Source organism: Xenopus tropicalis, chromosome 8 (genome assembly GCF_000004195.4).
Source record: "Xenopus tropicalis strain Nigerian chromosome 8, UCB_Xtro_10.0, whole genome shotgun sequence".
Classification (NCBI taxonomy): Eukaryota; Metazoa; Chordata; class Amphibia; order Anura; family Pipidae; genus Xenopus; species Xenopus tropicalis.
The window spans coordinates 142,744,986-142,771,534 of NC_030684.2; the positions used below are offsets into that span (position 1 = coordinate 142,744,986).

The 26,549-nt window shown below is 52.5% G+C and overlaps 1 protein-coding gene across 3 annotated transcripts; it reads right to left on the reverse strand.

The window, feature by feature from the left end:
* On the reverse strand, positions 1-26,278 carry usp21 (ubiquitin specific peptidase 21). 3 transcript variants are annotated; one of them, XM_031890994.1, is made up of 14 exons: positions 26,171-26,278; positions 19,936-19,992; positions 14,417-15,188; positions 12,551-12,610; positions 12,310-12,433; positions 10,262-10,373; positions 9,815-9,952; positions 9,479-9,543; positions 9,093-9,196; positions 8,737-8,823; positions 7,868-7,946; positions 3,951-4,058; positions 2,313-2,427; positions 1-2,203 (listed from the first exon to the last, which is right to left on the reverse strand). In XM_031890994.1, the coding sequence occupies exons 2-14, from the start codon at positions 19,938-19,940 to the stop codon at positions 2,116-2,118; spliced, it is 1,857 nt and encodes a 618-aa protein (XP_031746854.1). In that variant the 5' UTR covers positions 19,941-19,992; positions 26,171-26,278; the 3' UTR covers positions 1-2,115. The 3 variants fall into 3 exon arrangements, with proteins under 3 accessions (XP_031746854.1, XP_031746855.1, XP_031746856.1); XM_031890995.1 differs by lacking the exon at positions 26,171-26,278 and adding an exon at positions 26,068-26,144; XM_031890996.1 differs by lacking the exon at positions 19,936-19,992.
* Between the last annotated feature and the right edge of the window lie 271 nt (positions 26,279-26,549).

Below are 26,549 nucleotides of genomic sequence, written 5' to 3' on the forward strand. Positions count from 1 at the left end.
ATTTTTGTAGTAAATTTACTGTTAAAAGTCAATATATATAGAATTCCGGTATCTGGTATTTACAAATGTGACAGGTCGATGCGCTAACACCTTATGTACAGACAAACCTTACAAAATAAAAGTCAAATTCAAACATTTCAGTTAATGAGTGGCGGTGCCGATTCCTCGGGGGACGGACTTCCGCTGGAACTGCCCACGCGGGTCTAATGGAGACTGATATCCGCACGTGGAGGTGGGGTCCTTTCCCACTGGGTCTCCCTAGGCTCCAGTTATGATTCCCCATCATTGGCCCCGGGGCCAACTGCTCAAACCAATTGGGTGCAATATGTTGGGGGCCAAATTGTGGAAAAACCTGTTTGATCCCTGGGCCAAGATTGGATCGTGATGGAATCCTAGGAACACTGTATGGCCACCATTAGGGCAGTAAGCTAGCCCTAGGGACACTGTATGGCCATTAGGGCAGTAAGCTAGCCCTAGGGACACTGTATGGCCACCATTAGGGCAGAAAGCTAGCCCTAGGGACACTGTATGGCCACCATTAGGGCAGTAAGCTAGCCCTAGGGACACTGTATAGCCACCATTAGGGCAGTAAGCTAGCCCTAGGGACAGTGTATGGCCACCATTAGGGCAGTAAGCTAGCCCTAGGGACAGTGTATGGCCACCATTAGGGCAGTAAGCTAGCCCTAGGGACAGTGTAGGGCCACCATTAGGGCAGAAAGCTAGCCCTAGGGACAGTGTAGGGCCACCATTAGGGCAGTAAGCTAGCCCTAGGGACAGTGTAGGGCCACCATTAGGGCAGTAAGCTAGCCCTAGGGACAGTGTAGGGCCACCATTAGGGCAGTAAGCTAGCCCTAGGGACAGTGTAGGGCCACCATTAGGGCAGTAAGCTAGCCCTAGGGACAGTGTAGGGCCACCATTAGGGCAGTAAGCTAGCCCTAGGGACACTGTATAGCCACCATTAGGGCAGTAAGCTAGCCCTAGGGACACTGTATGGCCACCATTAGGGCAGTAAGCTAGCCCTAGGGACACTGTATAGCCACCATTAGGGCAGTAAGCTAGCCCTAGGGACACTGTATGGCCACCATTAGGGCAGTAAGCTAGCCCTAGGGACAGTGTATGGCCACCATTAGGGCAGTAAGCTAGCCCTAGGGACACTGTATGGCCACCATTAGGGCAGAAAGCTAGCCCTAGGGACACTGTATGGCCACCATTAGGGCAGAAAGCTAGCCCTAGGGACACTGTATGGCCACCATTAGGGCAGTAAGCTAGCCCTAGGGACACTGTATGGCCACCATTAGGGCAGTAAGCTAGCCCTAGGGACACTGTATGGCCACCATTAGGGCAGAAAGCTAGCCCTAGGGACACTGTATGGCCACCATTAGGGCAGTAAGCTAGCCCTAGGGACACTGTATGGCCACCATTAGGGCAGTAAGCTAGCCCTAGGGACACTGTATGGCCACCATTAGGGCAGTAAGCTAGCCCTAGGGACACTGTATGGCCACCATTAGGGCAGAAAGCTAGCCCTAGGGACACTGTATGGCCACCATTAGGGCAGTAAGCTAGCCCTAGGGACAGTGTATGGCCACCATTAGGGCAGTAAGCTAGCCCTAGGGACACTGTATGGCCACCATTAGGGCAGAAAGCTAGCCCTAGGGACAGTGTATGGCCACCATTAGGGCAGTAAGCTAGCCATATCTACAACCCTATCCCTTAGGCTTGAGTCCTTGGATGTTGCTGGACTACAAGTCCCAGAATTCTTTCGCATATAACGCCAGCTGGGAGTTGTAGTTCAGCAACGTCGCCCGTTTAGCGCTAGTTTAGCCGGGAGACATAAATACCCCCCTCCAGGGAAACCAAAAGTGCGTTGGGCAGTCGCTAAGAGACAGTTCACATTGACCGCGGGATGTCACAAAAGCAAGGAGAGGGCGATGGAGTCTGGAATGGTCACATGATCAGGGTGCAGTCTGTCAGTTGCAGTTTATTGCTTAAGTTTCTACCCCCCCCCACTCTGGTCCATTGGCCCCGGTCCTGCTGCAGAGAAGGTCCCCCTGCAAGTGGGTCTTTCCATCTGAAACACCACGCCCCCCTCACCAAGCTCCGCCTCCTGATGAAGTGTCATGGCTTCCAACAGGTGTCGTCAAGCTCATAGAAGAGAACGTAGCCCTCGTTAGACTGGACCTGACTCTCGTTGATGGGAGACACCCTGCGGTTTAAAGGGGAAGTAAAGCATTTCGTAAATGACTTCCTATTGGTCGAGGCAGCTTCAAATTGTACATATGGGGGCAGTCACATGGGGGGGGGGGGGGACTCACCGGGAGTCGTTGTAGGCGTACCAGCTGGACTGGGTTCTGCAGTAGGCGGTGTAGTGCCCGTAGTGCACGCTGCCTGAGTGGTTGCACAAGGCGTAGAGGTTGTACGTGGGGTTTCCTGTACAGAAAATCAGGGGCACGAGTGAGGTGACAGGTAATAATCCTGCAGGTAAGCTATGAGAGGGTTAGTTACCCTTTAACTCAGCCCATGGCCTTGGCAGTTTCTGTTGGGTGGATTCATAAAGGAGATGTGAGCTGTAAGCTGATTGGCCCCTACATTGGGCCCCTGTACTGGCAGCTTTGCCATAGGCCGAAAGTGGTACCAGTGTTACATGGGGAGGAGAGCAGCCCCTTCCCGATTAACCCCTCCCAGTACCGGGATGGTTAGAATGCTGCACTCAGGAGGGGGGGGGGGTAACTCGTCATTTATCATTATAGCCCCCAAATCACTATGGGTCGCCGGCACCACAGGGAACAGCTGTATTGGGCCCAAGAGCTCACAGCCCACACTCAGTTGCACGGCCACTCCTACTACTGCAGCCAACTGAGCAGGGCACGGAAATGCACAGAGGCAAATGGGGTCAGGGAGTGCCAGGTCAGAGCGGGACAGGGGGCGGGGCAGGGGGCGGGGCCAGTGTAGGAGCCCTAACATGACTCTCACTGTGCCAGCGCATTGTGCAACTAACCTGCTCAGCTGTCAGCACTGTGCCTTTAAGGGATCTGTGTACTGGGAATTGGGACATGTAGTAACACAGAGTATTGTTACTCACCCTCTTGTGCTACTCTCCCCAGCACTAGAGTGTAAGCTCCTTGGGGCAGGGCCTCCCATTATACCACTAGAGTGTAAGCTCCTTGGGGCAAGGTCTCCCATTATGCCACTAGAGTGTAAGCTCCTTGGGGCAGGGTCTCCCATTATACCACTAGATTGTAAGCTCCTTGGGGCAGGGTCTCCCATTATACCACTAGAGTGTAAGCTCCTTGGGACAGAGCCTCCCATTATACCACTAGAGTGTAAGCTCCTTGGGGCAGGGCCTCCCATTATACCACTAGAGTGTAAGCTCCTTGGGGCAGGGTCTCCCATTATACCACTAGAGTGTAAGCTCCTTGGGGCAGGGCCTCCCATTATACCACTAGAGTGTAAGCTCCTTGGGACAGGGCCTCCCATTATACCACTAGAGTGTAAGCTCCTTGGGGCAGGGCTTCCCATTTTACCACTAGAGTGTAAGCTCCTTGGGGCAGGGCCTCCCATTATACCACTAGAGTGTAAGCTCCTTGGGGCAGGGTCTCCCATTATACCACTAGAGTGTAAGCTCCTTGGGGCAGGGCTTCCCATTATACCACTAGAGTGTAAGCTCCTTGGGGCAGGGCCTCCCATTATACCACTAGAGTGTAAGCTCCTTGGGACAGGGCCTCCCATTATACCACTAGAGTGTAAGCTCCTTGGGGCAGGGTCTCCCATTATACCACTAGAGTGTAAGCTCCTTGGGCCAAGGCCTCCCATTATACCACTAGAGTGTAAGCTCCTTGGGGCAGGGCCTCCCATTATACCACTAGAGTGTAAGCTCCTTGGGGCAGGGCCTCCCATTATACCACTAGAGTGTAAGCTCCTTGGGCCAAGGCCTCCCATGATACCAAACTCACCAGACTTCTCGCTGGCAAACTCCTTCAAGTGGAGTCGGTGCAGGGGGAAGTCGACGGAGACAGAACATTTCTTTATGGAGAAGCGAGTGGTGGAGAATCTGTTGAGATCTGGGACGTAGCAGAGTTAAGGGATATTGTGTGTGTGGGGCAGTACCAGCTGGTACCGACGGAACCCGGATACCCTTCCCTGCCAACCCCAACCTCCCTCCCTTGTTCTATATACAGCGGGGATATCTGCATAGGGATTCCCCTGTACTAAGCACAATTCAGCAGGAACAGCCCCCTAAGTTTGCTCATAGCCTGTACAGAGAGATACCATAAAACTATGGCAGCATAGGGATTCCTCTGTACTAAGCACAATTCAGCAGGAACAGCCCCCTAAGTTTGCCCATAGCCTGTACAGAGAGATACCATAAAACTATGGCACATAGGGATTCCCCTGTACTAAGCACAATTCAGCAGGAACAGCCCCCTAAGTTTGCTCATAGCCTGTACAGAGAGATACCATAAAACTATGGCACATAGGGATTCCCCTGTACTAAGCACAATTCAGCAGGAACAGCCCCCTAAGGAAAGCTTTAGTGAGACTGGAGGGAATGGAGCCGGTTGCTATGAGCAGATGGAGCAGGAATGACAGGAATATGAATCACACTTTCCTGTTACAGCTGTCACATTCCCGGCCAATCATTGCCCTGCGTTGCCCTGAGCGTTTAGACTCACACTTATTATAATGAGCAGGACCCGCCCCTCGTTATGTCCCCGATGACATATGCCTATTTGCTGCCATTAACGAGCCGGGCACATTGCTAACGGGATTAAAGGCATGCCATAGGGCCACACACAGCTGTAATTATATAAATGATTGCCCTATATTTATTAATATCCGCGTAATGAAAGCTAAGTGGTGCGCCTAACGAGCGGGGGGCGGGGCCTGCGGGATGAAAGGGAGTGGGACCGCTAACTGTCAGCCCCATTATCATAATTGCATCATTAGGCCTCATTCTCCTCATTCCTCCCACATACCTGCAGCTCTCCCTATGGCCAGTGAGTCAGGCAGCCGGGCGGCCAATCAGGGAGCAGCACAGTGGCCAATAATGGGATAATGGGCAAGTGAGATACTCACTGTACTGGTGTGACCCAAATATATATATATAGAACCCCTGTACTGGCCCATAGCAACGTAAGCACGGGGCTCCTGATTAGCTCGGCCCATGCACCAATTGGGCCAGTACCTCTTACAGGGTCCCAACCAGACTGCGGCCCATGGGCTGGGCAATCAGAACCAGCCCTGTACAAAGGGGGGCCCAAGGGGAAATAGTAGCACTAGTAGTAGTACAGGGGCCCAAGGGGAAGTAGTAGCACTAGTAGTAGTACAGGGGCCCAAGGGGAAGTAGTAGCACTAGTAGTAGTACAGGGGCCCAAGGGGAAGTAGTAGCACTAGTAGTAGTACAGGGGCTCAAGGGGAAATAGTAGCACTAGTAGTAGTACAGGGGCTCAAGGGGAAATAGTAGCACTAGTAGTAGTACAGGGGCTCAAGGGGAAGTAGTAGCACTAGTAGTAGTACAGGGGCTCAAGGGGAAGTAGTAGCACTAGTAGTAGTACAGGGGCTCAAGGGGAAATAGTAGCACTAGTAGTAGTACAGGGGCTCAAGGGAAGTAGTAGCACTAGTAGTAGTACAGGGGCTCAAGGGGAAGTAGTAGCACTAGTAGTAGTACAGGGGCTCAAGGGGAAGTAGTAGCACTAGTAGTAGTACAGGGGCCCAAGGGGAAGTAGTAGCACTAGTAGTAGTACAGGGGCTCAAGGGGAAGTAGTAGCACTAGTAGTAGTACAGGGGCTCAAGGGGAAGTAGTAGCACTAGTAGTAGTACAGGGGCTCAAGGGGAAGTAGTAGCACTAGTAGTAGTACAGGGGCCCAAGGGGAAGTAGTAGCACTAGTAGTAGTACAAGGGCTCAAGGGGAAGTAGTAGCACTAGTAGTAGTACAGGGGCTCAAGGGGAAGTAGTAGCACTAGTAGTAGTACAGGGGCTCAAGGGGAAATAGTAGCACTAGTAGTAGTACAGGGGCTCAAGGGGAAGTAGTAGCACTAGTAGTAGTACAGGGGCTCAAGGGGAAGTAGTAGCACTAGTAGTAGTACAGGGGCTCAAGGGGAAATAGTAGCACTAGTAGTAGTACAGGGGCTCAAGGGGAAGTAGTAGCACTAGTAGTAGTACAGGGGCTCAAGGGGAAGTAGTAGCACTAGTAGTAGTACAGGGGCTCAAGGGGAAGTAGTAGCACTAGTAGTAGTACAGGGGCCCAAGGGGAAGTAGTAGCACTAGTAGTAGTACAGGGGCTCAAGGGGAAGTAGTAGCACTAGTAGTAGTACAGGGGCTCAAGGGGAAGTAGTAGCACTAGTAGTAGTACAGGGGCTCAAGGGGAAGTAGTAGCACTAGTAGTAGTACAGGGGCCCAAGGGGAAGTAGTAGCACTAGTAGTAGTACAAGGGCTCAAGGGGAAGTAGTAGCACTAGTAGTAGTACAGGGGCTCAAGGGGAAGTAGTAGCACTAGTAGTAGTACAGGGGCCCAAGGGGAAGTAGTAGCACTAGTAGTAGTACAGGGGCCCAAGGGGAAGTAGTAGCACTAGTAATAGTACAGGGACTCAAGGGGAAGTAGTAGCACTAGTAGTAGTACAGGGGCCCAAGGGGAAGTAGTAGCACTAGTAGTAGTACAGGGGCTCAAGGGGAAATAGTAGCACTAGTAGTAGTACAGGGGCTCAAGGGGAAGTAGTAGCACTAGTAGTAGTACAGGGGCCCAAGGGGATGTAGTAGCACTACTAGTAGTACAGGGCTCAAGGGGAAATAGTAGCACTAGTAATAGTACAGGGGCTCAAGGGGAAGTAGTAGCACTAGTAGTAGTACAGGGGATCAAGGGGAAGTAGTAAGTAGTAGTAGTACAGGGGCTCATGGGGAGGTAGTAAGTAGTAGTAGTAGTAGTACAGGGGCTTAAGGGGAAGTAGTAAGTAGTAGTAGTACAGGGGCTCAAGGGGAAGTAGTAAGTAGTAGTAGTAGTAGTACAGGGGCTCAAGGGGAAGTAGTAAGTAGTAGTACAGGGGCTCATGGGGAAGTAGTAAGTAGTAGTAGTACTACAGGGGCTCAAGGGGAAGTAGTAAGTAGTAGTAGTACAGGGGCTCAAGGGCAAGTAGTAAGTAGTAGTAGTAGTAGTACAGGGGTTCAAGGGGAAGTAGTAAGTAGTACAGGGGCTCAAGGGGAAGTAGTAAGTAGTAGTAGTAGTACAGGGGTTCAAGGGGAAGTAGTAAGTAGTAGTACAGGGGCTCAAGGGGAAGTAGTAAGTAGTAGTAGTAGTACAGGGGCTCAAGGGGAAGTAGTAAGTAGTAGTACAGGGGCTCAAGGGGAAGTAGTAAGTAGTAGTAGTAGTACAGGGGTTCAAGGGGAAGTAGTAAGTAGTAGTACAGGGGCTCAAGGGGAAGTAGTAAGTAGTAGTAGTAGTACAGGGGCTCAAGGGGAAGTAGTAAGTAGTAGTAGTACAGGGCTGAGAGCAAAGTGGCGGAATTGTACAGCAGTACCCTTCCTGAGAGGCACATGGGATGTGATTGGTTGCACAGGCATTAGCTGCACATACACAGGCAGATGTAAAGCTCCAGAACCCCAATAGAGGTGGCAGTTTACTGCAGTGCTGCAAGCAGCTCACTCCTGCTGTGAGTCCCAGTGCCAGTCAGTAGGTGAGGGCTAAAGGGAGTATGGGGCAGTTGGCAGAAGTACACCCGCTAGTGGGTGTGGCTAGAAGAGGATGCTGGGAGTTGTATTCACAACTAGAGGGAGCCACGCTTCTAACCATGTACAGCCTTCCCATGATTAGGGAAGGGCAAATGTAACCCTTTGCATGGGGGGGTTCAGTGTATGATTTGGGGGTGCAATAAGGATACGCAGGACAAGGATTCGGGGGAAGCGCTGTATGGTGAGCTTCTTCGTGCTCCTCGTCCTCTGCCGGCAGCGATCACAGATCTGCGAGGGGGAAAGGAGGCAGTTAGTATGGCAGCTCCCAATGCCGTCACAGGCCACACCCCCTGGGGTAAGCCCAACCCCCATATGTAATAAAATGCACTTTGTTTGCCCAGGAGCAGTAGTTCCCCTCTGAGTTAACATTTAGTATGAGGTAGAGAGTGATATCCTGTGATAATTTGCAATTGGTCTTCATTTTTTATTATTTGTAGTTTTTTAATTATTATTTCCCTTTTTGTTTAGCAGCTCTCCCGTTTGGAGTTTCAGCAGTTATCTGGTTGCTAGGGTCCAAATTACCTTAGCAACCAGGGAGTGGTTATAATGAGAGACAAGAATATGAATAGGAGAGGGGCCTGAACACAAAAAATAAGTAACAATAACAATAAAACTGGAGCCTCACAGAGCAATAGGTTTTGGTTGCCGGGGTCAGTGACCCCCATTTGAAAGCTGCAAAGAGTCAGAAGGCAAATAGATCAAAAACTACACGAAATAAATAAGGAAGACCAATTGTAAAGTTGCTTTGAATAGACCATTCTATAGGTTAACTTAAAGGTGAACCCGTAAATTCTGCCTGCTGATTGGTTGCTATGGGTTTGGTTGCTATGGGTTAGTGAAACTGGGCAAACTTAGTATCTTTTGTTACAGTCAATGAAGAAGCAGCTGGCGGTGGGGTCAGGCCCGGATTGAGCGGAGAAGGGGGCCGGCCTATGGGTGCCCAATAGTGTAATCCGGCACTGGGTGGGGGGGGGGGGGGGTAAGGCAGGAAGGTAAGTGAGAGCGGGTAGGTACTTACTGGGGCATTCTCGGAGTTCAGCTCCTCTTCCTTCGTGAAAAGGCTGAAGCAATCGAGCAGCGAGACCCTGCCCCCCGCAAACCCCTTCTGTACAGAGAGAGGAGAAACCTGGGCATTATGGCAGCTTCAGAGCCCCAGTACATACAGGCCGAGGCTCACTGTGTGTATATTATATATTATATATATAGGTTTATTGAATGTAATAACATGAAAGGGAAGTGTGTAAATAAACAGGTTCTATAATCAGGGATAATCCTGTGTGGAACCCCGGCCCCAGGCACACTCCTATGTGCAATAACAGCACTGCCCTCTGGTGGCCACAGGGCGCCAGTGAAACCAGTAACAGCAGTAGGTACCTTAGGGATGGGCAGAGACAGGTCGCAGAAGACTTCAAACGTGGGGGAGCGGTAGCCACAAGCCTGGCACTTAAGGCAACTCTTTAACTGGCCCACGAACAGATCTGTAAGAACACAGAATGGGGGTCAGAGCAGGACATGCAGGGGTACGAGAGCTCTGTACCTGGGTAAGTACTGGGGGGAGATTATATTCACTTACCCAGGGGGAGGTTCCTGTCTGACCATGGGAAAGAGAGCAGCCCAGGAGCAGGAAGTACAGAGAATCAGAGCTCTGTACATGGGTAAGTACTGGGGGGAGATTGGATTCACTTACCCAGGGGGAGGTTCCTGCCTGACCATGGGAAAGAGAGCAGCCCAGGAGCAGGACACAGACATTGAATACTTACCCACTATTTTGCTGTCTTCTCTCTCCAGGTAACGCTTCCACATCTGATTGGCTCGTTCATCATCGCTGAGGGAAAGGAGAAGCACATTATAGAACACAAGTCTGATCAACATTTCATAATTGACCCACCAACCCGCCCAGTCTCAGGGGTCAGTAGTGTCCATCCCTAGTTTGCCCTGCATGTGGGTTGTTCTCCTCCCTATGGTTACTAAAGGGGATGGGGTTCCTGGTATGATAAGGGGCCAGGAATGCCACAAAAGCAAACATGGGTGCCAAGTTGCACATGATTATCTCTGTGGGTGCTCCAGAACCCTATGTGGGCCCCAGGCTCCAATACCTGAGAGAATCCTGATGTTCCAGTGCTGCGGGGCGCTTGGCGTCAGACAGAATGCTGGGAGTTTTCCTGCCCTTCCGATTGATTTCCACGTGAATCCGATCCATAAAGAATTTGAGGAATTCCTGAGCATCTTGTTGGCTGCAGGACAAGACACCATGTGATCCTGGGCGGAGCTAAAGCAATTTGGGAATCCCGCAGCCCCCCTCCCCCCCCCCCCATTTGATTTTGCGGAACAATTCCTAAACAGACACCCGGAGTAAATGGGATTGGGAAGTGTGAGTGCAGCCACAAATAGCAGCGGCTTAGTAAGGGGGGGGGGGGGGGGCTAAGCTCCGCCTCCCCGCACTGCTGCCCCCTGCTAAAACTGGGATTAGGAGAAGAAAGTGACAGGAGGATTATGGGAGCAGAACTCTCTCCTTCTGACTCTGGGGGGGGGCAGTGACCAACCTGTAGCCGGTGAAAGATGGCACATATTTCTGGAAGACTGCCTTTAACCGCGCCGGGTTTGCAGCGTCAGGGGGGTCGGGGCTCCACAGGGACGCAATGACATCAGCGAAGGCTGAAAGCGACAACGAATATCACACGGCGTTAAGCACAGAGATAAGGAGATTACATGGGGGCATAACTAGCGGGGTCTTCTACATATATAGTCTCCCCTGTTCCCTCTCAGCCTCCCCCCTATTCCTTTACTGTATCAGTCCCACCGGCCCTGCTGGGAGGCAGTTCCCTGTATCTATGCCCCTTACTGTATCAGTCCCACCGGCCCTGCTGGGAGGCAGTTCCCTGTATCTATGCCCCTTACTGTATCAGTCCCACCAGCCCTGCTGGGAGGCAGTTCCCTGTATCTATGCCCCTTACTGTATTAGTCCCACCGGCCCTGCTGGGAGGCAGTTCCCTGTATCTATGCCCCTTACTGTATTAGTCCCACCGGCCCTGCTGGGAGGCTGTTCCCTGTATCTATGCCCCTTACTGTATCAGTCCCACCGGCCCTGCTGGGAGGCTGTTCCCTGTATCTATGCCCCTTACTGTATCAGTCCCACCGGCCCTGCTGGGAGGCTGTTCCCTGTATTTATGCCCCTTACTGTATCAGTCCCACCGGCCCTGCTGGGAGGCTGTTCCCTGTATCTATGCCCCTTACTGTATTAGTCCCACCGGCCCTGCTGGGAGGCTGTTCCCTGTATTTATGCCCCTTACTGTATTAGTCCCACCGGCCCTGCTGGGAGGCTGTTCCCTGTATCTATGCCCCTTACTGTATCAGTCCCACCGGCCCTGCTGGGAGGCAGTTCCCTGTATCTATGCCCCTTACTGTATTAGTCCCACCGGCCCTGCTGGGAGGCTGTTCCCTGTATCTATGCCCCTTACTGTATCAGTCCCACCGGCCCTGCTGGGAGGCTGTTCCCTGTATCTATGCCCCTTACTGTATCAGTCCCACCGGCCCTGCTGGGAGGCTGTTCCCTGTATCTATGCCCCTTACTGTATCAGTCCCACCGGCCCTGCTGGGAGGCAGTTCCCTGTATCTATGCCCCTTACTGTATCAGTCCCACCGGCCCTGCTGGGAGGCAGTTCCCTGTATCTATGCCCCTTACTGTATCAGTCCCACCGGCCCTGCTGGGAGGCAGTTCCCTGTATCTATGCCCCTTACTGTATCAGTCCCACCGGCCCTGCTGGGAGGCTGTTCCCTGTATCTATGCCCCTTACTGTATCAGTCCCATCTGCCCTGCTGGGAGGCTGTTCCCCGTACCTACCCCCCTTTCTGTAAAGTAGCACTTCCCTATGTTCCCTTTCAGCCTCCCCCCCTATTCCTTTACTGTATCAGTCCCACCGGCCCTGCTGGGAGGCTGTTCCCTGTATCTATGCCCCTTACTGTATCAGTCCCACCGGCCCTGCTGGGAGGCTGTTCCCTGTATCTATGCCCCTTACTGTATCAGTCCCACCGGCCCTGCTGGGAGGCTGTTCCCTGTATCTATGCCCCTTACTGTATCAGTCCCACCGGCCCTGCTGGGAGGCTGTTCCCTGTATCTATGCCACTTACTGTATCAGTCCCACCGGCCCTGCTGGGAGGCTGTTCCCTGTATCTACTCCCCTTTCTGTAAAGTAGCACTTCCTTATGTTCCCTTTCAGCCCCCACCCCCCTATTCCTTTACTGTATTAGTCCCACCGGCCCTGCTGGGAGGCTGTTCCCCGTACCTACCCCCCTTTCTGTAAAGTAGCACTTCCCTATGTTCCCTTTCAGCCTCCCCCCCTATTCCTTTACTGTATCAGTCCCACCGGCCCTGCTGGGAGGCTGTTCCCTGTATCTATGCCCCTTACTGTATCAGTCCCACCGGTCCTGCTGGGAGGCTGTTCCCTGTATCTACTCCCCTTTCTGTAAAGTAGCACTTCCCTATGTTCCCTTTCAGCCTCCCCCCCCTATTCCTTTACTGTATTAGTGCCACCGGCCCTGCTGGGAGGCAGTTCCCTGTAACTAACACAGCAAGACTATAGTTGCCACCTACCTTCGGTGAGCTCCTGCTGTGCCTTGCAGCTTCCTGGCTGTTCCTGTCGGTATTCCTGGCGCAGAATGTAGTCCCGTAAGGGCTTGGTACTGCTCAGACACTGCAGCACGGCGTTCATGAAACACTGCGGGGTCCCACAGACAGGAGGATTTAGCAAACATGGCGTGTTGGGGGGGGGGGGGGGTACGTTCAGCACAAGTGCACTCTGGGACAGCTGCTGTTGTTAAAGGGGAAATCTTACCGTATTCCCTAAATTCCGCAGGCCGACGTGACCCGAGCCGAGGGCAGGAAGCCGGGGGGGCTGCAGGGAAACAGAGAGGGGTGAGAATATGGGGCTTTGGCTTATCGGAGAGCACACATGGGGTACAAAGCCACAAGGGATTGGGAGGTGCCATTGACATTATATATATATATATATATATTACAGCACTGCTGCCTGGGGAGGTCTATGATAGATTTAAATAACCCCATTGACAGCTGATGCTGCTGATTTCCAAGCCCTGGTAATAGATAATTCTAAATTCAACATCCTCTTTCAATTTCCAGCAGCAGGCACTAGATTAGAGTGTAAGCTCTTCAGGTGAGGCATGAGTAATGAGTATCTCGGAGCCCCCCGTTACCTCACTGGCCATGAGCAGCAGCCCCATCATAGCCGAGTGCACCACAGACTCCGAGATATCTGCCCCCTTGCCCTGCACTTCCTTCTTGTCAGCGAGGGTGCGCTGCAGTGTCTCGGGCAGTTCCACCAGGCGGGCCCCCTGCAGGCCGGGCATTATGGGAGAGCGAGCCGCCGCACTTCCCTGGGTTCCTCCGAGCAGTGAGCGGGATTAGAGCGAGTTCATCTGCTCCGACACTGGGCCCCCCTGCCTCCTCACCTGATTGGGCGCTGCTCGGCACTATTCTAGGTGGCTCAGAGGGATCATCCCCGGGGATTAATTAGCTGCCTTTCTCCAAGGAGATCAGAGGAGCCCGGGACAGAGCCACAAACAGGGAATTGTGGGCCCTAATCCTCTCCGACCTTCAAGGTGGCTATGGAATGAGGGCAGCTACCTGCCCGCCCATGTTCCGCTGCTGGGGGGCCCAAGTGTAGGCCACAGACTGGGCAAACAGATATGGGAAATCTTATTGGCTGCAGAAATCCTGCCTATTACTTAGTTATACCCACTGGGGGCCAAATCTAACCTAATATTTCCCATCCAGAGCCCCATCGATGCCCTATGATGCCAAGGTTCTATGTCAACGGTTCTAGGTCCAAGGGTCAATGTCCTATGTCCAAGGTTCTAGGTCCAATGCTCTATGTCCAATGCTCAATGTCCTACGTCCAAGGCTCTAGGTCCAGGGCTCTACGTCCTACGTCCAAGGTTCTAGGGCCAGGGCTCTTTGTCCTACGTCCAAGGTTCTAGGGCCAGGGCTCTTTGTCCTACGTCCAAGGTTCTAGGGCCAGGGCTCTTTGTCCTACGTCCAAGGTTCTAGGGCCAGGGCTCTTTGTCCTACGTCCAAGGTTCTAGGGCCAGGGCTCTTTGTCCTACGTCCAAGGTTCTAGGGCCAGGGCTCTTTGTCCTACGTCCAAGGTTCTAGGGCCAGGGCTCTTTGTCCTACGTCCAAGGTTCTAGGGCCAGGGCTCTTTGTCCTACGTCCAAGGTTCTAGGGCCAGGGCTCTTTGTCCTATGTCCAAGGTTCTACGTCCAAGGTTCTACGTCCAAGGTTCTACGTCCAAGGTTCTACGTCCAAGGTTCTACGTCCAAGGTTCTACGTCCAAGGTTCTACGTCCAAGGTTCTCCCTGCTAAAAACACAGCATCCCAGCCAGAGGAAGGAGAACCTGGCCGGGCACCCTAGGCCACAACTGCCCCCCCCATGAGATATGAGAGCCTGGACTAGGAGTAGGCAGAAGGGGTACCTGCTTAGTGCCGCCCCCCACTGTTGCACCCTAGGCAGATGCCCCTTATGCCTTCCCTAGTTCTGGCCCTGGAGGATGCCAATTATTCAGGTACCCCCCCAGTGATTACAATTGCTGCCCATTTATCCTGGGGGGGGCATTGTGCCCCTTCTTAGCTCAAAGTCCCCTCCAGCCGGCAGTGCTGTAAATGAGCAGTGACAGGTACTTACAGGAGAGGTGACAGACAGGGCCCGATCCTGGGCCTTGATGCCATTACAGACGGGGCCGTCGCTGGCGGAGGTGTGGGATGCCCTGCCCAGCTGGTAGCGCCCGTCCCCCTCGTGCTGCTCGCTGGCGGAAGCCTTGGTAGAAGCGCCGAGCTGGGAAGAGCGCGAGGAGTCGAGTTTCTGCTGCGACTCTAAAACCGGCAGCACGTGGAGCCGCTTCAGGGAGGAGCTTCTCTTGAGGAGGGAGGTGTCCAGCAATGGCTTCCGGGTGGAGGAGGCGCTGCGCTCCCGCAAACTCACCCGCGCCAGGCTTTTAGCCACCTCCTCCGGCTTCTCCCGGGTGGCACTGAGGTCTCCGTGGCTGACAGACTTGGAGCGAGACAGACTGCCCGCTCTGCCCCCCGGTGGCGGGGCCGTCCCCTTGGCGGAATTGGTTACTCGGAGCAAGTGGTCGCCCTTTATTGGCCCTCGCTTGCCGGAGGAAGGGCGGGAAGATTCTGCCCACTGCGAACTGCGCCCCCGATCCACCTTCCCCTTCTCATCCGCCGGTGCCGGCCTGGGGGGTAACGGGCGCATCTTGGGGGTGGATGGAACTCCATTGCTGTAGAGGGTGGTGGCGTAGGCGGAGCTCTGGCGTTCCGTGCTCACCGTACGGTGGGAGCTTAAAGCTTTGCCGACGCCCTTGGGCTGCGCGCCGACCGTCGAGAGCTCTCTGCCCCGGGCAAGCCGGGACTCACACACCTGGGGCATCGTGGGTCTGAGGTTCAGCGGGATCCTGGGGGGGGGGAAAAAGATGATTTCAGGCAAGAGGAAGTGCAAGGAATTTCCCATAATCCTCTTACAACAAATGCAGAAAATATAAGTGACAGGTATAGGATCTATTCTCTGGAATCCCAGAGAACCCACTGTATCTACTGCTCTACCCCCCCCCCCTGCACAGAAAGTACCTACCCCAGATACCCAGGGAACCCACTGTACCTACTGCACTGGGAGGGACTGACTGTGTATCCCCCCCTCCCTGCACAGAAAGTACCTACCCCAGATACCCAGGGAACCCACTGTACCTACTGCACTGGGAGGGACTGACTGTGTATCCCCCCCCCTGCACAGAAAGTACCTACCCCAGATACCCAGGGAACCCACTGTACCTACTGCACTGGGAGGGACTGACTGTGTATCCCCCCCCTGCACAGAAAGTACCTACCCCAGATACCCAGGGAACCCACTGTACCTACTGCACTGGGAGGGACTGACTGTGTATCCCCCCCTGCACAGAAAGTACCTACCCCAGATACCCAGGGAACCCACTGTACCTACTGCACTGGGAGGGACTGACTGTGTATCCCCCCCCTGCACAGAAAGTACCTACCCCAGATACCCAGGGAACCCACTGTACCTACTGCACTGGGAGGGACTGACTGTGTATCCCCCCCCTGCACAGAAAGTACCTACCCCAGATACCCAGGGAACCCACTGTACCTACTGCACTGGGAGGGACTGACTGTGTATCCCCCCCTGCACAGAAAGTACCTACCCCAGATACCCAGGGAACCCACTGTACCTACTGCACTGGGAGGGACTGACTGTGTATCCCCCCCCCTGCACAGAAAGTACCTACCCCAGATACCCAGGGAACCCACTGTACCTACTGCACTGGGAGGGACTGACTGTGTATCCCCCCCCCCTGCACAGAAAGTACCTCCCCCAGATACCCAGGGAACCCACTGTACCTACTGCACTGGGAGGGACTGACTGTGTATCCCTCCCCCCTGCACAGAAAGTACCTACCCCAGATACCCAGGGAACCCACTGTACCTACTGCACTGGGAGGGACTGACTGTGTATCCCCACCCCCCCCCCCCCCTGCACAGAAAGTACCTACCCCAGATACCCAGGGAACCCACTGTACCTACTGCACTGGGAGGGACTGACTGTGTATCCCCCCCCCTGCACAGAAAGTACCTACCCCAGATACCCAGGGAACCCACTGTACCTACTGCACTGGGAGGGACTGACTGTGTATCCCCCCCCCTGCACAGAAAGTACCTACCCCAGATACCCAGGGAACCCACTGTACCTACTGCACTGGGAGGGACTGACTGTGTATTCCCCCCCCCCCCCCCTGCACAGAAAGTACCTACCCCAGATACCCAGGGAACCCACTGTACCTACTGCACTGGGAGGGACTGACTGTGTATTCCCCCCCCTCCCCCCTGCACAGAAAGTACCTACCCCAGATACCCAGGGAACCCACTGTACCTACTGCACTGGGAGGGACTGACTGTGTATCCCCCCTGCACAGAAAGTACCTTCCCCAGATACCCAGGGAACCCACTGTACCTACTGCACTGGGAGGGACTGACTGTGTATCCCCCCCCCTGCACAGAAAGTACCTACCCCAGATACCCAGGGAACCCACTGTACCTACTGCACTGGGAGGGACTGACTGTGTATCCCCCCCCTGCACAGAAAGTACCTACCCCAGATACCCAGGGAACCCACTGTACCTACTGCACTGGGAGGGACTGACTGGGAGGGACTGACTGTGTATCCCCCCCCCCCTGCACAGAAAGTACCTACCCCAGATACCCAGGGAACCCACTGTACCTACTGCACTGGGAGGGACTGACTGTGTATCCCCCCCCCCTGCACAGAAAGTACCTACCCCAGATACCCAGGGAACCCACTGTACCTACTGTACTGGGAGGGACTGACTGTGTATTCGCCCCCCCCCCTGCACAGAAAGTACCTACCCCAGATACCCAGGGAACCCACTGTACCTACTGCACTGGGAGGGACTGACTGTGTATCCCCCCCCCGCACAGAAAGTACCTACCCCAGATATCCAGGGAACCCACTGTACCTACTGCACTGGGAGAGACTGACTGTGTATCCCCCCTGCACAGAAAGTACCTACCCCAGATACCCAGGGAACCCACTGTACCTACTGCACTGGGAGGGACTGACTGTGTATCCCCCCCTCCCCCCTGCACAGAAAGTACCTACCCCAGATACCCAGGGAACCCACTGTACCTACTGCACTGGGAGGGACTGACTGTGTATCCCCCCCCCCTGCACAGAAAGTACCTACCCCAGATACCCAGGGAACCCACTGTACCTACTGCACTGGGAGGGACTGACTGTGTATCCCCCCCTCCCCTGCACAGAAAGTACCTACCCCAGATACCCAGGGAACCCACTGTACCTACTGCACTGGGAGGGACTGACTGTGTATCCCCCCCCCCCCTGCACAGAAAGTACCTACCCCAGATACCCAGGGAACCCACTGTACCTACTGCACTGGGAGGGACTGACTGTGTATCCCCCCCCTGCACAGAAAGTACCTACCCCAGATACCCAGGGAACCCACTGTACCTACTGCACTGGGAGGGACTGACTGTGTATTCCCCCCCCCCCCCCTGCACAGAAAGTACCTACCCCAGATACCCAGGGAACCCACTGTACCTACTGCACTGGGAGGGACTGACTGTGTATTCCCCCCCCTCCCCCCTGCACAGAAAGTACCTACCCCAGATACCCAGGGAACCCACTGTACCTACTGCACTGGGAGGGACTGACTGTGTATCCCCCCTGCACAGAAAGTACCTTCCCCAGATACCCAGGGAACCCACTGTACCTACTGCACTGGGAGGGACTGACTGTGTATTCCCCCCCCTGCACAGAAAGTACCTACCCCAGATACCCAGGGAACCCACTGTACCTACTGCACTGGGAGGGACTGACTGTGTATCCCCCCCCTGCACAGAAAGTACCTACCCCAGATACCCAGGGAACCCACTGTACCTACTGCACTGGGAGGGACTGACTGTGTATCCCCCCCCCCCTGCACAGAAAGTACCTACCCCAGATACCCAGGGAACCCACTGTACCTACTGCACTGGGAGGGACTGACTGTGTATCCCCCCCCCCTGCACAGAAAGTACCTACCCCAGATACCCAGGGAACCCACTGTACCTACTGTACTGGGAGGGACTGACTGTGTATTCGCCCCCCCCCCTGCACAGAAAGTACCTACCCCAGATACCCAGGGAACCCACTGTACCTACTGCACTGGGAGGGACTGACTGTGTATCCCCCCCCCGCACAGAAAGTACCTACCCCAGATACCCAGGGAACCCACTGTACCTACTGCACTGGGAGAGACTGACTGTGTATCCCCCCTGCACAGAAAGTACCTACCCCAGATACCCAGGGAACCCACTGTACCTACTGCACTGGGAGGGACTGACTGTGTATCCCCCCCTCCCCCCTGCACAGAAAGTACCTACCCCAGATACCCAGGGAACCCACTGTACCTACTGCACTGGGAGGGACTGACTGTGTATCCCCCCCCCCCCCTGCACAGAAAGTACCTACCCCAGATACCCAGGGAACCCACTGTACCTACTGCACTGGAGGGACTGACTGTGTATCCCCCCCTCCCCTGCACAGAAAGTACCTACCCCAGATACCCAGGGAACCCACTGTACCTACTGCACTGGGAGGGACTGACTGTGTATCCCCCCCCCCCCTGCACAGAAAGTACCTACCCCAGATACCCAGGGAACCCACTGTACCTACTGCACTGGGAGAGACTGACTGTGTATCCCCCCCTGCACAGAAAGTACCTACCCCAGATACCCAGGGAACCCACTGTACCTACTGCACTGGGAGGGACTGACTGTGTACCCCCCCCCCCCCCTGCACAGAAAGTACCTACCCCAGATACCCAGGGAACCCACTGTACCTACTGCACTGGGAGGGACTGACTGTGTATCCCCCCCCCTGCACAGAAAGTACCTACCCCAGATACCCAGGGAACCCACTGTACCTACTACACTGGGAGAGACTGACTGTGTATCCCCCCCTGCACAGAAAGTACCTACCCCAGATACCCAGGGAACCCACTGTACCTACTGCACTGGGAGGGACTGACTGTGTATCCCCCCCCCTGCACAGAAAGTACCTACCCCAGATACCCAGGGAACCCACTGTACCTACTGCACTGGGAGAGACTGACTGTGTATCCCCCCCTGCACAGAAAGTACCTACCCCAGATACCCAGGGAACCCACTGTACCTACTGCACTGGGAGGGACTGACTGTGTACCCCCCCTCCCCCCTGCACAGAAAGTACCTACCCCAGATACCCAGGGAACCCACTGTACCTACTGCACTGGGAGGGACTGACTGTGTATCCCCCCCCCTGCACAGAAAGTACCTACCCCAGATACCCAGGGAACCCACTGTACCTACTGCACTGGGAGGGACTGACTGTGTACCCCCCCCCCCTCTCCCCTGATGACATTTAAACTCAATGAGAATGAGGAATGAATGGATATTGGGAAATTGCTTATAATTATATTTTCTATTATTAGGAAAATCATACTTTTGGGGTTATTGTCCCCTTTAAAAGCATTTTCAATTCCTAGTTGGACAGAGAAGGAATAAGAATACAGACCAATTGCAAGGAGAGGCTAAGGGTGACAGAGATGCCCGGGGGGGGGGTGAGAATCGCGGTACCTCATTGTCCGAGCGCAGGCGCCGCCGTGTCCCCGACTGACCTCACATCAGTGCATCCTGGGAGAGAGGAGAGGCAGTTGCTGAGTGAGGGGCAGGTAAATAAACACAAACAGCCCCAGCCTATAGGGACACGGCACCTTTTTGTGATTTGTCTGTTGGATTAACCCTGCGTGTCCCTGTGGGGAATACAGCGCGTAGCTACAGCGCTGGGTGTGTGTGGGTGTGTGTGTATGTGTGTGTGAGTACAGACTCGGCTGAACTGCAAATCCCAAAGCTACCGGGGGGGGGGGGGGGTTGCACTGGGGCTAGGGGCACATATTAGTGATGCATCAGGGTACATCTATCACTTCAGCCTGACTATAATACCCCTATACCCTATCTAATAGCCCCTGCCTGTGTATGGGGTAATAATACCCCTATCCCCTAAATAATAACCCCTGCCTGTGTGTATGGGGCAGTAATACCTATAATACCCCTATCCCCTAAATAATAACCCCTGCCTGTGTGTATGGGGCAGTAATACCTATAATACCCCTATCCCCTAAATAATAACCCCTGCCTGTGTGTATGGGGCAGTAATACCTATAATACCCCTATCCCCTATATCAGTGCTGTCCAACTGGCGGCCCGCGGGCCGCATGCGGCCCTCGACCCCCCTCTGTGTGGCCCCCCACCTGTCTGGCTGCTTTGATGGCTTACCTTTGAGTAAGCATTAAATGGTATCAGTACTGAGATTAACTGGCCCCCTGCATGGTTCTCACCTCAGATTCAGGCTGTAATCCCTCTGTATTGTTTAAATATGTAATCCCCTGTGTTTTTCACACCTTTTAATCTCTGCATTGTTCCCCCCTGCAGTGTTCCCACCTCAGGCTCAGGCTGTAATCAACCCCATTGTTCACTTCTTCACACCTCAGACATAGGTACTGTAGGCAGAGTATGGCACATACAGCCAGCATAGGGCAGGGAGGGTATGGCACACACAGGCAGGGTAGGGCAGGCAGAGTATGGCACACACAGTCAGGGTAGGGCAGGCAGAGTATGGCACACACAGGCAGGGTAGGGCAGGCAGAGTATGGCACACACAGGCAGGGTAGGGCAGGCAGAGTATGGCACACACAGGCAGGGTAGGGTAGGCAGAGTATGGCACACACAGGCAGGGTAGGGCAGGCAGAGTATGGCACACACAGGCAGGGTAGGGCAGGCAGAGTATGGCACACAGAGGCAGCATAGAGAAGGCAGAGTATGGCACACACAGGCAGGGTAGGACAGGCAGAGTATGGCACACACAGAGAGCATAGGACAGGCAGAGTGCTGCCTGTGTGTGCCATACTCTGCTTGCCCTATGCTGCTTGTGGGAGGTGAACCTGGCAGGGGTTTGTTGTGGGAGTTTGTTAGCAGTTGGAAATAGCCATTAAATGGTCCCTAAGGTGTGTAATTATGTACTGGGGGTTGCTCTGCTATCCACAGGGGAGGAGGAGGCATATGGAATTTAAGGGTATATCTTAATATGACATAATTCTTTCACATATGAATGATGGTTGATATCCCCACAGTAAGGACCAAGCATTTGGGATTTTGCTGTGCTACCACCATTGTGATAAAATAGGTGTGGTTTGAAGTGGGTGTGGCTTCAAAAAGGGGAGTGGTCAAAACTGGCTTCCATTAGCGGCCCTCCACCATGTATGCTAGAGAAATTCCGGCCCTCGGCACCGTAGAAGTTGGACAGCACTGCCCTATATAATAACCCCTGCCTGTGTGCATGGGGCAGTAATACCTATAATACCCCTATCCCCTATACAATAACCCCTGCCTGTGTGTATGGGGCAGTAATACCTATAATACCCCTATCCCCTAAGTAATTACCCCTGCCTGTGTGTATGGGGCAGTAATACCTATAATACCCCTATCCCCTAAATAATAACCCCTGCCTGTGTGTATGGGGCAGTAATACCTATAATACCCCTATCCCCTATATAATAACCCCTGCCTGTGTGTATGGGGCAGTAATACCTATAATACCCCTATCCCCTATATAATAACCCCTGCCTGTGTGTATGGGGCAGTAATACCTATAATACCCCTATCCCATATATAATAACCCCTGCCTGTGTGTATGGGGCAGTAATACCTATAATACCCCTATCCCCCAAATAATAACCCCTGCCTGTGTGTATGGGGCAGTAATACCTATAATACCCCTATCCCCTATATAATAACCCCTGCCTGTGTGTATGGGGCAGTAATACCTATAATACCCCTATCCCCTGTATAATAACCCCTGCCTGTGTGTATGGGGCAGTAAAACCTATAAATACCCCTATCCCCTATATAATAACCTCTGCCTGTGTGTATGGGGCAGTAATACCTATAATACCCCTTTCCCCTAAAATAATAACCCCTGCCTGTGGTGTATGGGGCAGTAATACCTATAATACCCCTATCCCTATATAATAACCCCTGCCTGTGTGTATGGGCAGTAATACCTATAATACCCCTATCCCCTAAATAATAACCCCTGCCTGTGTGTATGGGGCAGTAATACCTATAATACCCCTATCCCCTATATAATAACCCCTGCCTGTGTGTTATGGGGTAGTAATTACCTATAATTACCCCTATCCCCTAAAATAATAACCCCTGCCTGTGTGTATGGGGCAGGTAATACCTATAAATACCCCTATCCCCTATATAATAACCCCTTGCCTGTGTGTACTGGGCCAGTTAATACCTATAATACCCCTATCCCCTAAATAATAGCCCCTGTCCTGTGTGTGTATGCAGTAATAACCTATAATACCCATCCCCTATATAATAAACCCTGGCCTGTGTGTCATATGGGGCAGTAATACCTATAATACCCTATCCTCATATATTAATTACCCTCTGCCTGTTGTATGGGGCAGTAATAACCTATAATACCCCTATCCCATATTATAATAACCCCTGCCTGTGTGTATTGGCGGCAGTTAATACCTATAATACCCACTATCCCATATAATAACCCCTGCCTGGTGTATTGGGGCAGTAATACCTATAATACCCCTATCCCCTAATTTAATAACCCCTGCCTGTTTGTATGGGCAGTAATACCTATAATACCCCTATCCCCCAAATTAATAACCCCGCCTGTGGTGTTGGGGCAGTCAATACCTATAATACCCCCTGCCTGTGTTGTATGGGGCAGTATACCTTATAATACCCCTAATCCCCTATATTAATTAACCCCTGCCTGGTGTGTATTGGGGCAGTATACCTATAATACCCCTATCCCCTATATAATAACCCCTGCCTGTGTGTATGGGGCCAGTATACCTATAATACCCCTAATCCCCCAAATAATAACCCCTGCCTGTGTTATGGGGCAGTAACCTATAATACCCCTATCCCCTAATATAATAACCCCTTGCCTGTGTTATGCGGCAGTAATACCTATTATACCCCTATCCCCTGTATAATAACCCTGCCTGTGTGTATGGGGCAGTTAATACCTAAATTACCCCTATCCCCTGGTTTATAATAACCCCTGCCTGTGTGTTATGGGGCAGTAATACCTATAATACCCCTATTCCCCCAAATAATAACCCCTTGGCCTGTGTGTATGGGGCAGTAATACCTATAATACCCCTATCCCCTATATAATAACCCCTGCCTGTGTGTATGGGGCAGTAATACCCCTATCCCCTATATAATAACCCCTGCCTGTGTGATGGGGCATTATTAATACCTATAATACCCCTATTCCCTAAATAATAACCCCTGCCTGTGTGTATGGGGCAGTAATACCTATAATACCCCTATTTCCCCTATATAATAACCCCTGCCTGTGTGTATGGCAGTAATACCTATAATACCCCTATCCCATATATAATTACCCCTGCCTCCTGTGTGTATGGGGCAGGTAATACCATATAATACCCTATCCCATATATTAATAACCCCTGGATGTGTGATGGGCAGAATACCTATAATACCCCATTCCCCTATATAATAACCCCTGCCTGTGTGTATGGGGCAGTAATACCTATAATACCCCTATCCCTATATAATAAACCCCTGCCTGTGTGTATTGGGGCAGTTAATACCTATAATACCCCTATCCCCTATATAATAACCCCTGCCTGTGTGTATGGGGCAGTAATACCCTATAATCCCCTATCCCATATATAATAACCCCTGCCTGTGTGTATGGGGGCAAGTATACCTATAATACCCCTATCCCCTATATAATAACCCCTGCCTGTCTGTATGGGGGCAGTACCTATAATACCCCTATCCCCTAATAACCCTGCCTGGGGGCAAACCTATATACCCCATCCCATATATATAACCCCTGCCTGTGTGTATGGGGCAGTAATAACCTATAATACCCCTATCCCCTATATAAAACCCTCTGCCTGTGTGTATGGGGCAGTAATAACCATAATACCCGCTATCCCCTATATAATAAACCCCTGCCTGTGGTGTATGGGGCAGTAATAACCTATAATACCCCTATCCCCCTATATAATAACCCCTGCCTGTGTGTATGGGGCAGTAATACCTATAATAGCCCTATCCCCTATATAATAACCCCTGCCCTGTGTGTATGGGGCAGTAATACCGTATAATCCCCTATCCCCTAATATAATAACCCCTGCCTGTGTGTTGGGGCAGTAATAGCCTTATAATACCCCTATCCCATATATTATAAACCCCTGCCTGTGTGTATGGGGCAGTAATACCTATAATACCCCTATCCCCTATATAATAACCCCTGCCTGTGTGGATGGGGCAGTAATACCTATAATACCCCTATCCCCTATATAATACACCCACTGCCTGTGTTGTATGGGGCAGTAATACCTATAAACCCCTATCCCCTATATAATAACCCCTGCCTGTGTGTATGGGCAGTAATACCTATAATACCCCTATCCCTAATATAATAACCCCTGCCTGTGTGTATGGGGGCAGTAATACCTATAATACCCCTATCCCCTATATAATAACCCCTGCCTGTGTGTATGGGGCAGTAATACCTATAATACCCCTATCCCCTATATAATAACCCCTGCCTGTGTGTATGGGGCAGTAATACCTATAATACCCTATCCCCTATATAATAACCCCTGCCTGTGTGTATGGGGCAGTAATACCTATAATAGCCCTATCCCCTATATAATAACCCCTGCCTGTGTGTATGGGGCAGTAATACCTATAATAGCCCTATCCCCTATATAATAACCCCTGCCTGTGTGTATGGGGCAGTAATACCTATAATACCCCTATCCCCTATATAATAACCCCTGCCTGTGTGTATGGGGCAGTAATACCTATAATACCCCTATCCCATATATAATAACCCCTGCCTGTGTGTATGGGGCAGTAATACCTATAATACCCCTATCCCCTATATAATAACCCCTGCCTGTGTGTATGGGGCAGTAATACCTATAATACCCTATCCCCTATATAATAACCCCTGCCTGTGTGTATGGGCAGTAATACCTATAATACCCCTATCCCCTATATAATAACCCCTGCCTGTGTGTATGGGGCAGTAATACCTATAATACCCCTATCCCCTATATAATAACCCCTGCCTGTGTGTATGGGGCAGTAATACCTATAATAGCCCTATCCCCTATATAATAACCCCTGCCTGTGTGTATGGGGCAGTAATACCTATAATAGCCCTATCCCCTATATAATAACCCCTGCCTGTGTGTATGGGGCAGTAATACCTATAATACCCCTATCCCCTATATAATAACCCCTGCCTGTGTGTATGGGGCAGTAATACCTATAATACCCCTATCCCCTATATAATAACCCCTGCCTGTGTGTATGGGGCAGTAATACCTATAATAGCCCTATCCCCTATATAATAACCCCTGCCTGTGTGTATGGGGCAGTAATACCTATAATACCCCTATCCCCTATATAATAACCCCTGCCTGCGTGTATGGGGCAGTAATACCTATAATACCCCTATCCCCTATATAATAACCCCTGCCTGTGTGTATGGGGCAGTAATACCTATAATACCCCTATCCCATATATAATAACCCCTGCCTGTGTGTATGGGGCAGTAATACCTATAATAGCCCTGCTCAGTCAGGGGCAGTTACCATATGTCCCCTACTGACATACCTGTGGGCGCTGTAGCCGGACTGACTGACTCGGGCCCATACGTGCACCCCTTGGGGCCCCTACCCAGAATCCCACAAGCCTGTATAAACGCGTATCCATGTACCTGTGCGCTGTATCTCACGGCCTACCACTCCCTGGCTTCATAGCAACCGCAGCATCCGCCGCCATCTTGCCCAAGCTTCCCCCCTCCTGCGCATGCGTCTCTCACAGGCCCGGCACGCCCACTATTTACCCGCGTTGCCATGGAGATCAAACGTACGGAAAGTCTTCGCCGCCGCTGCAGTGCGCTCAGTGACATCACCGCTCTCCGGCCGCCATCTTTACTCAGGGCACAGAACTCTCGGTAAAGCAGCTGGGAAACGGATTGGCTGCAGGAGCGGTTCTGGCCAAGGAGAAGCCGCCGCTAGCGGGTAATACATCAGCTCGGATGGTCTAGGGAGTCTATGGCACTAACCTATCGCTACTCCTGCCCACAGTGGGGC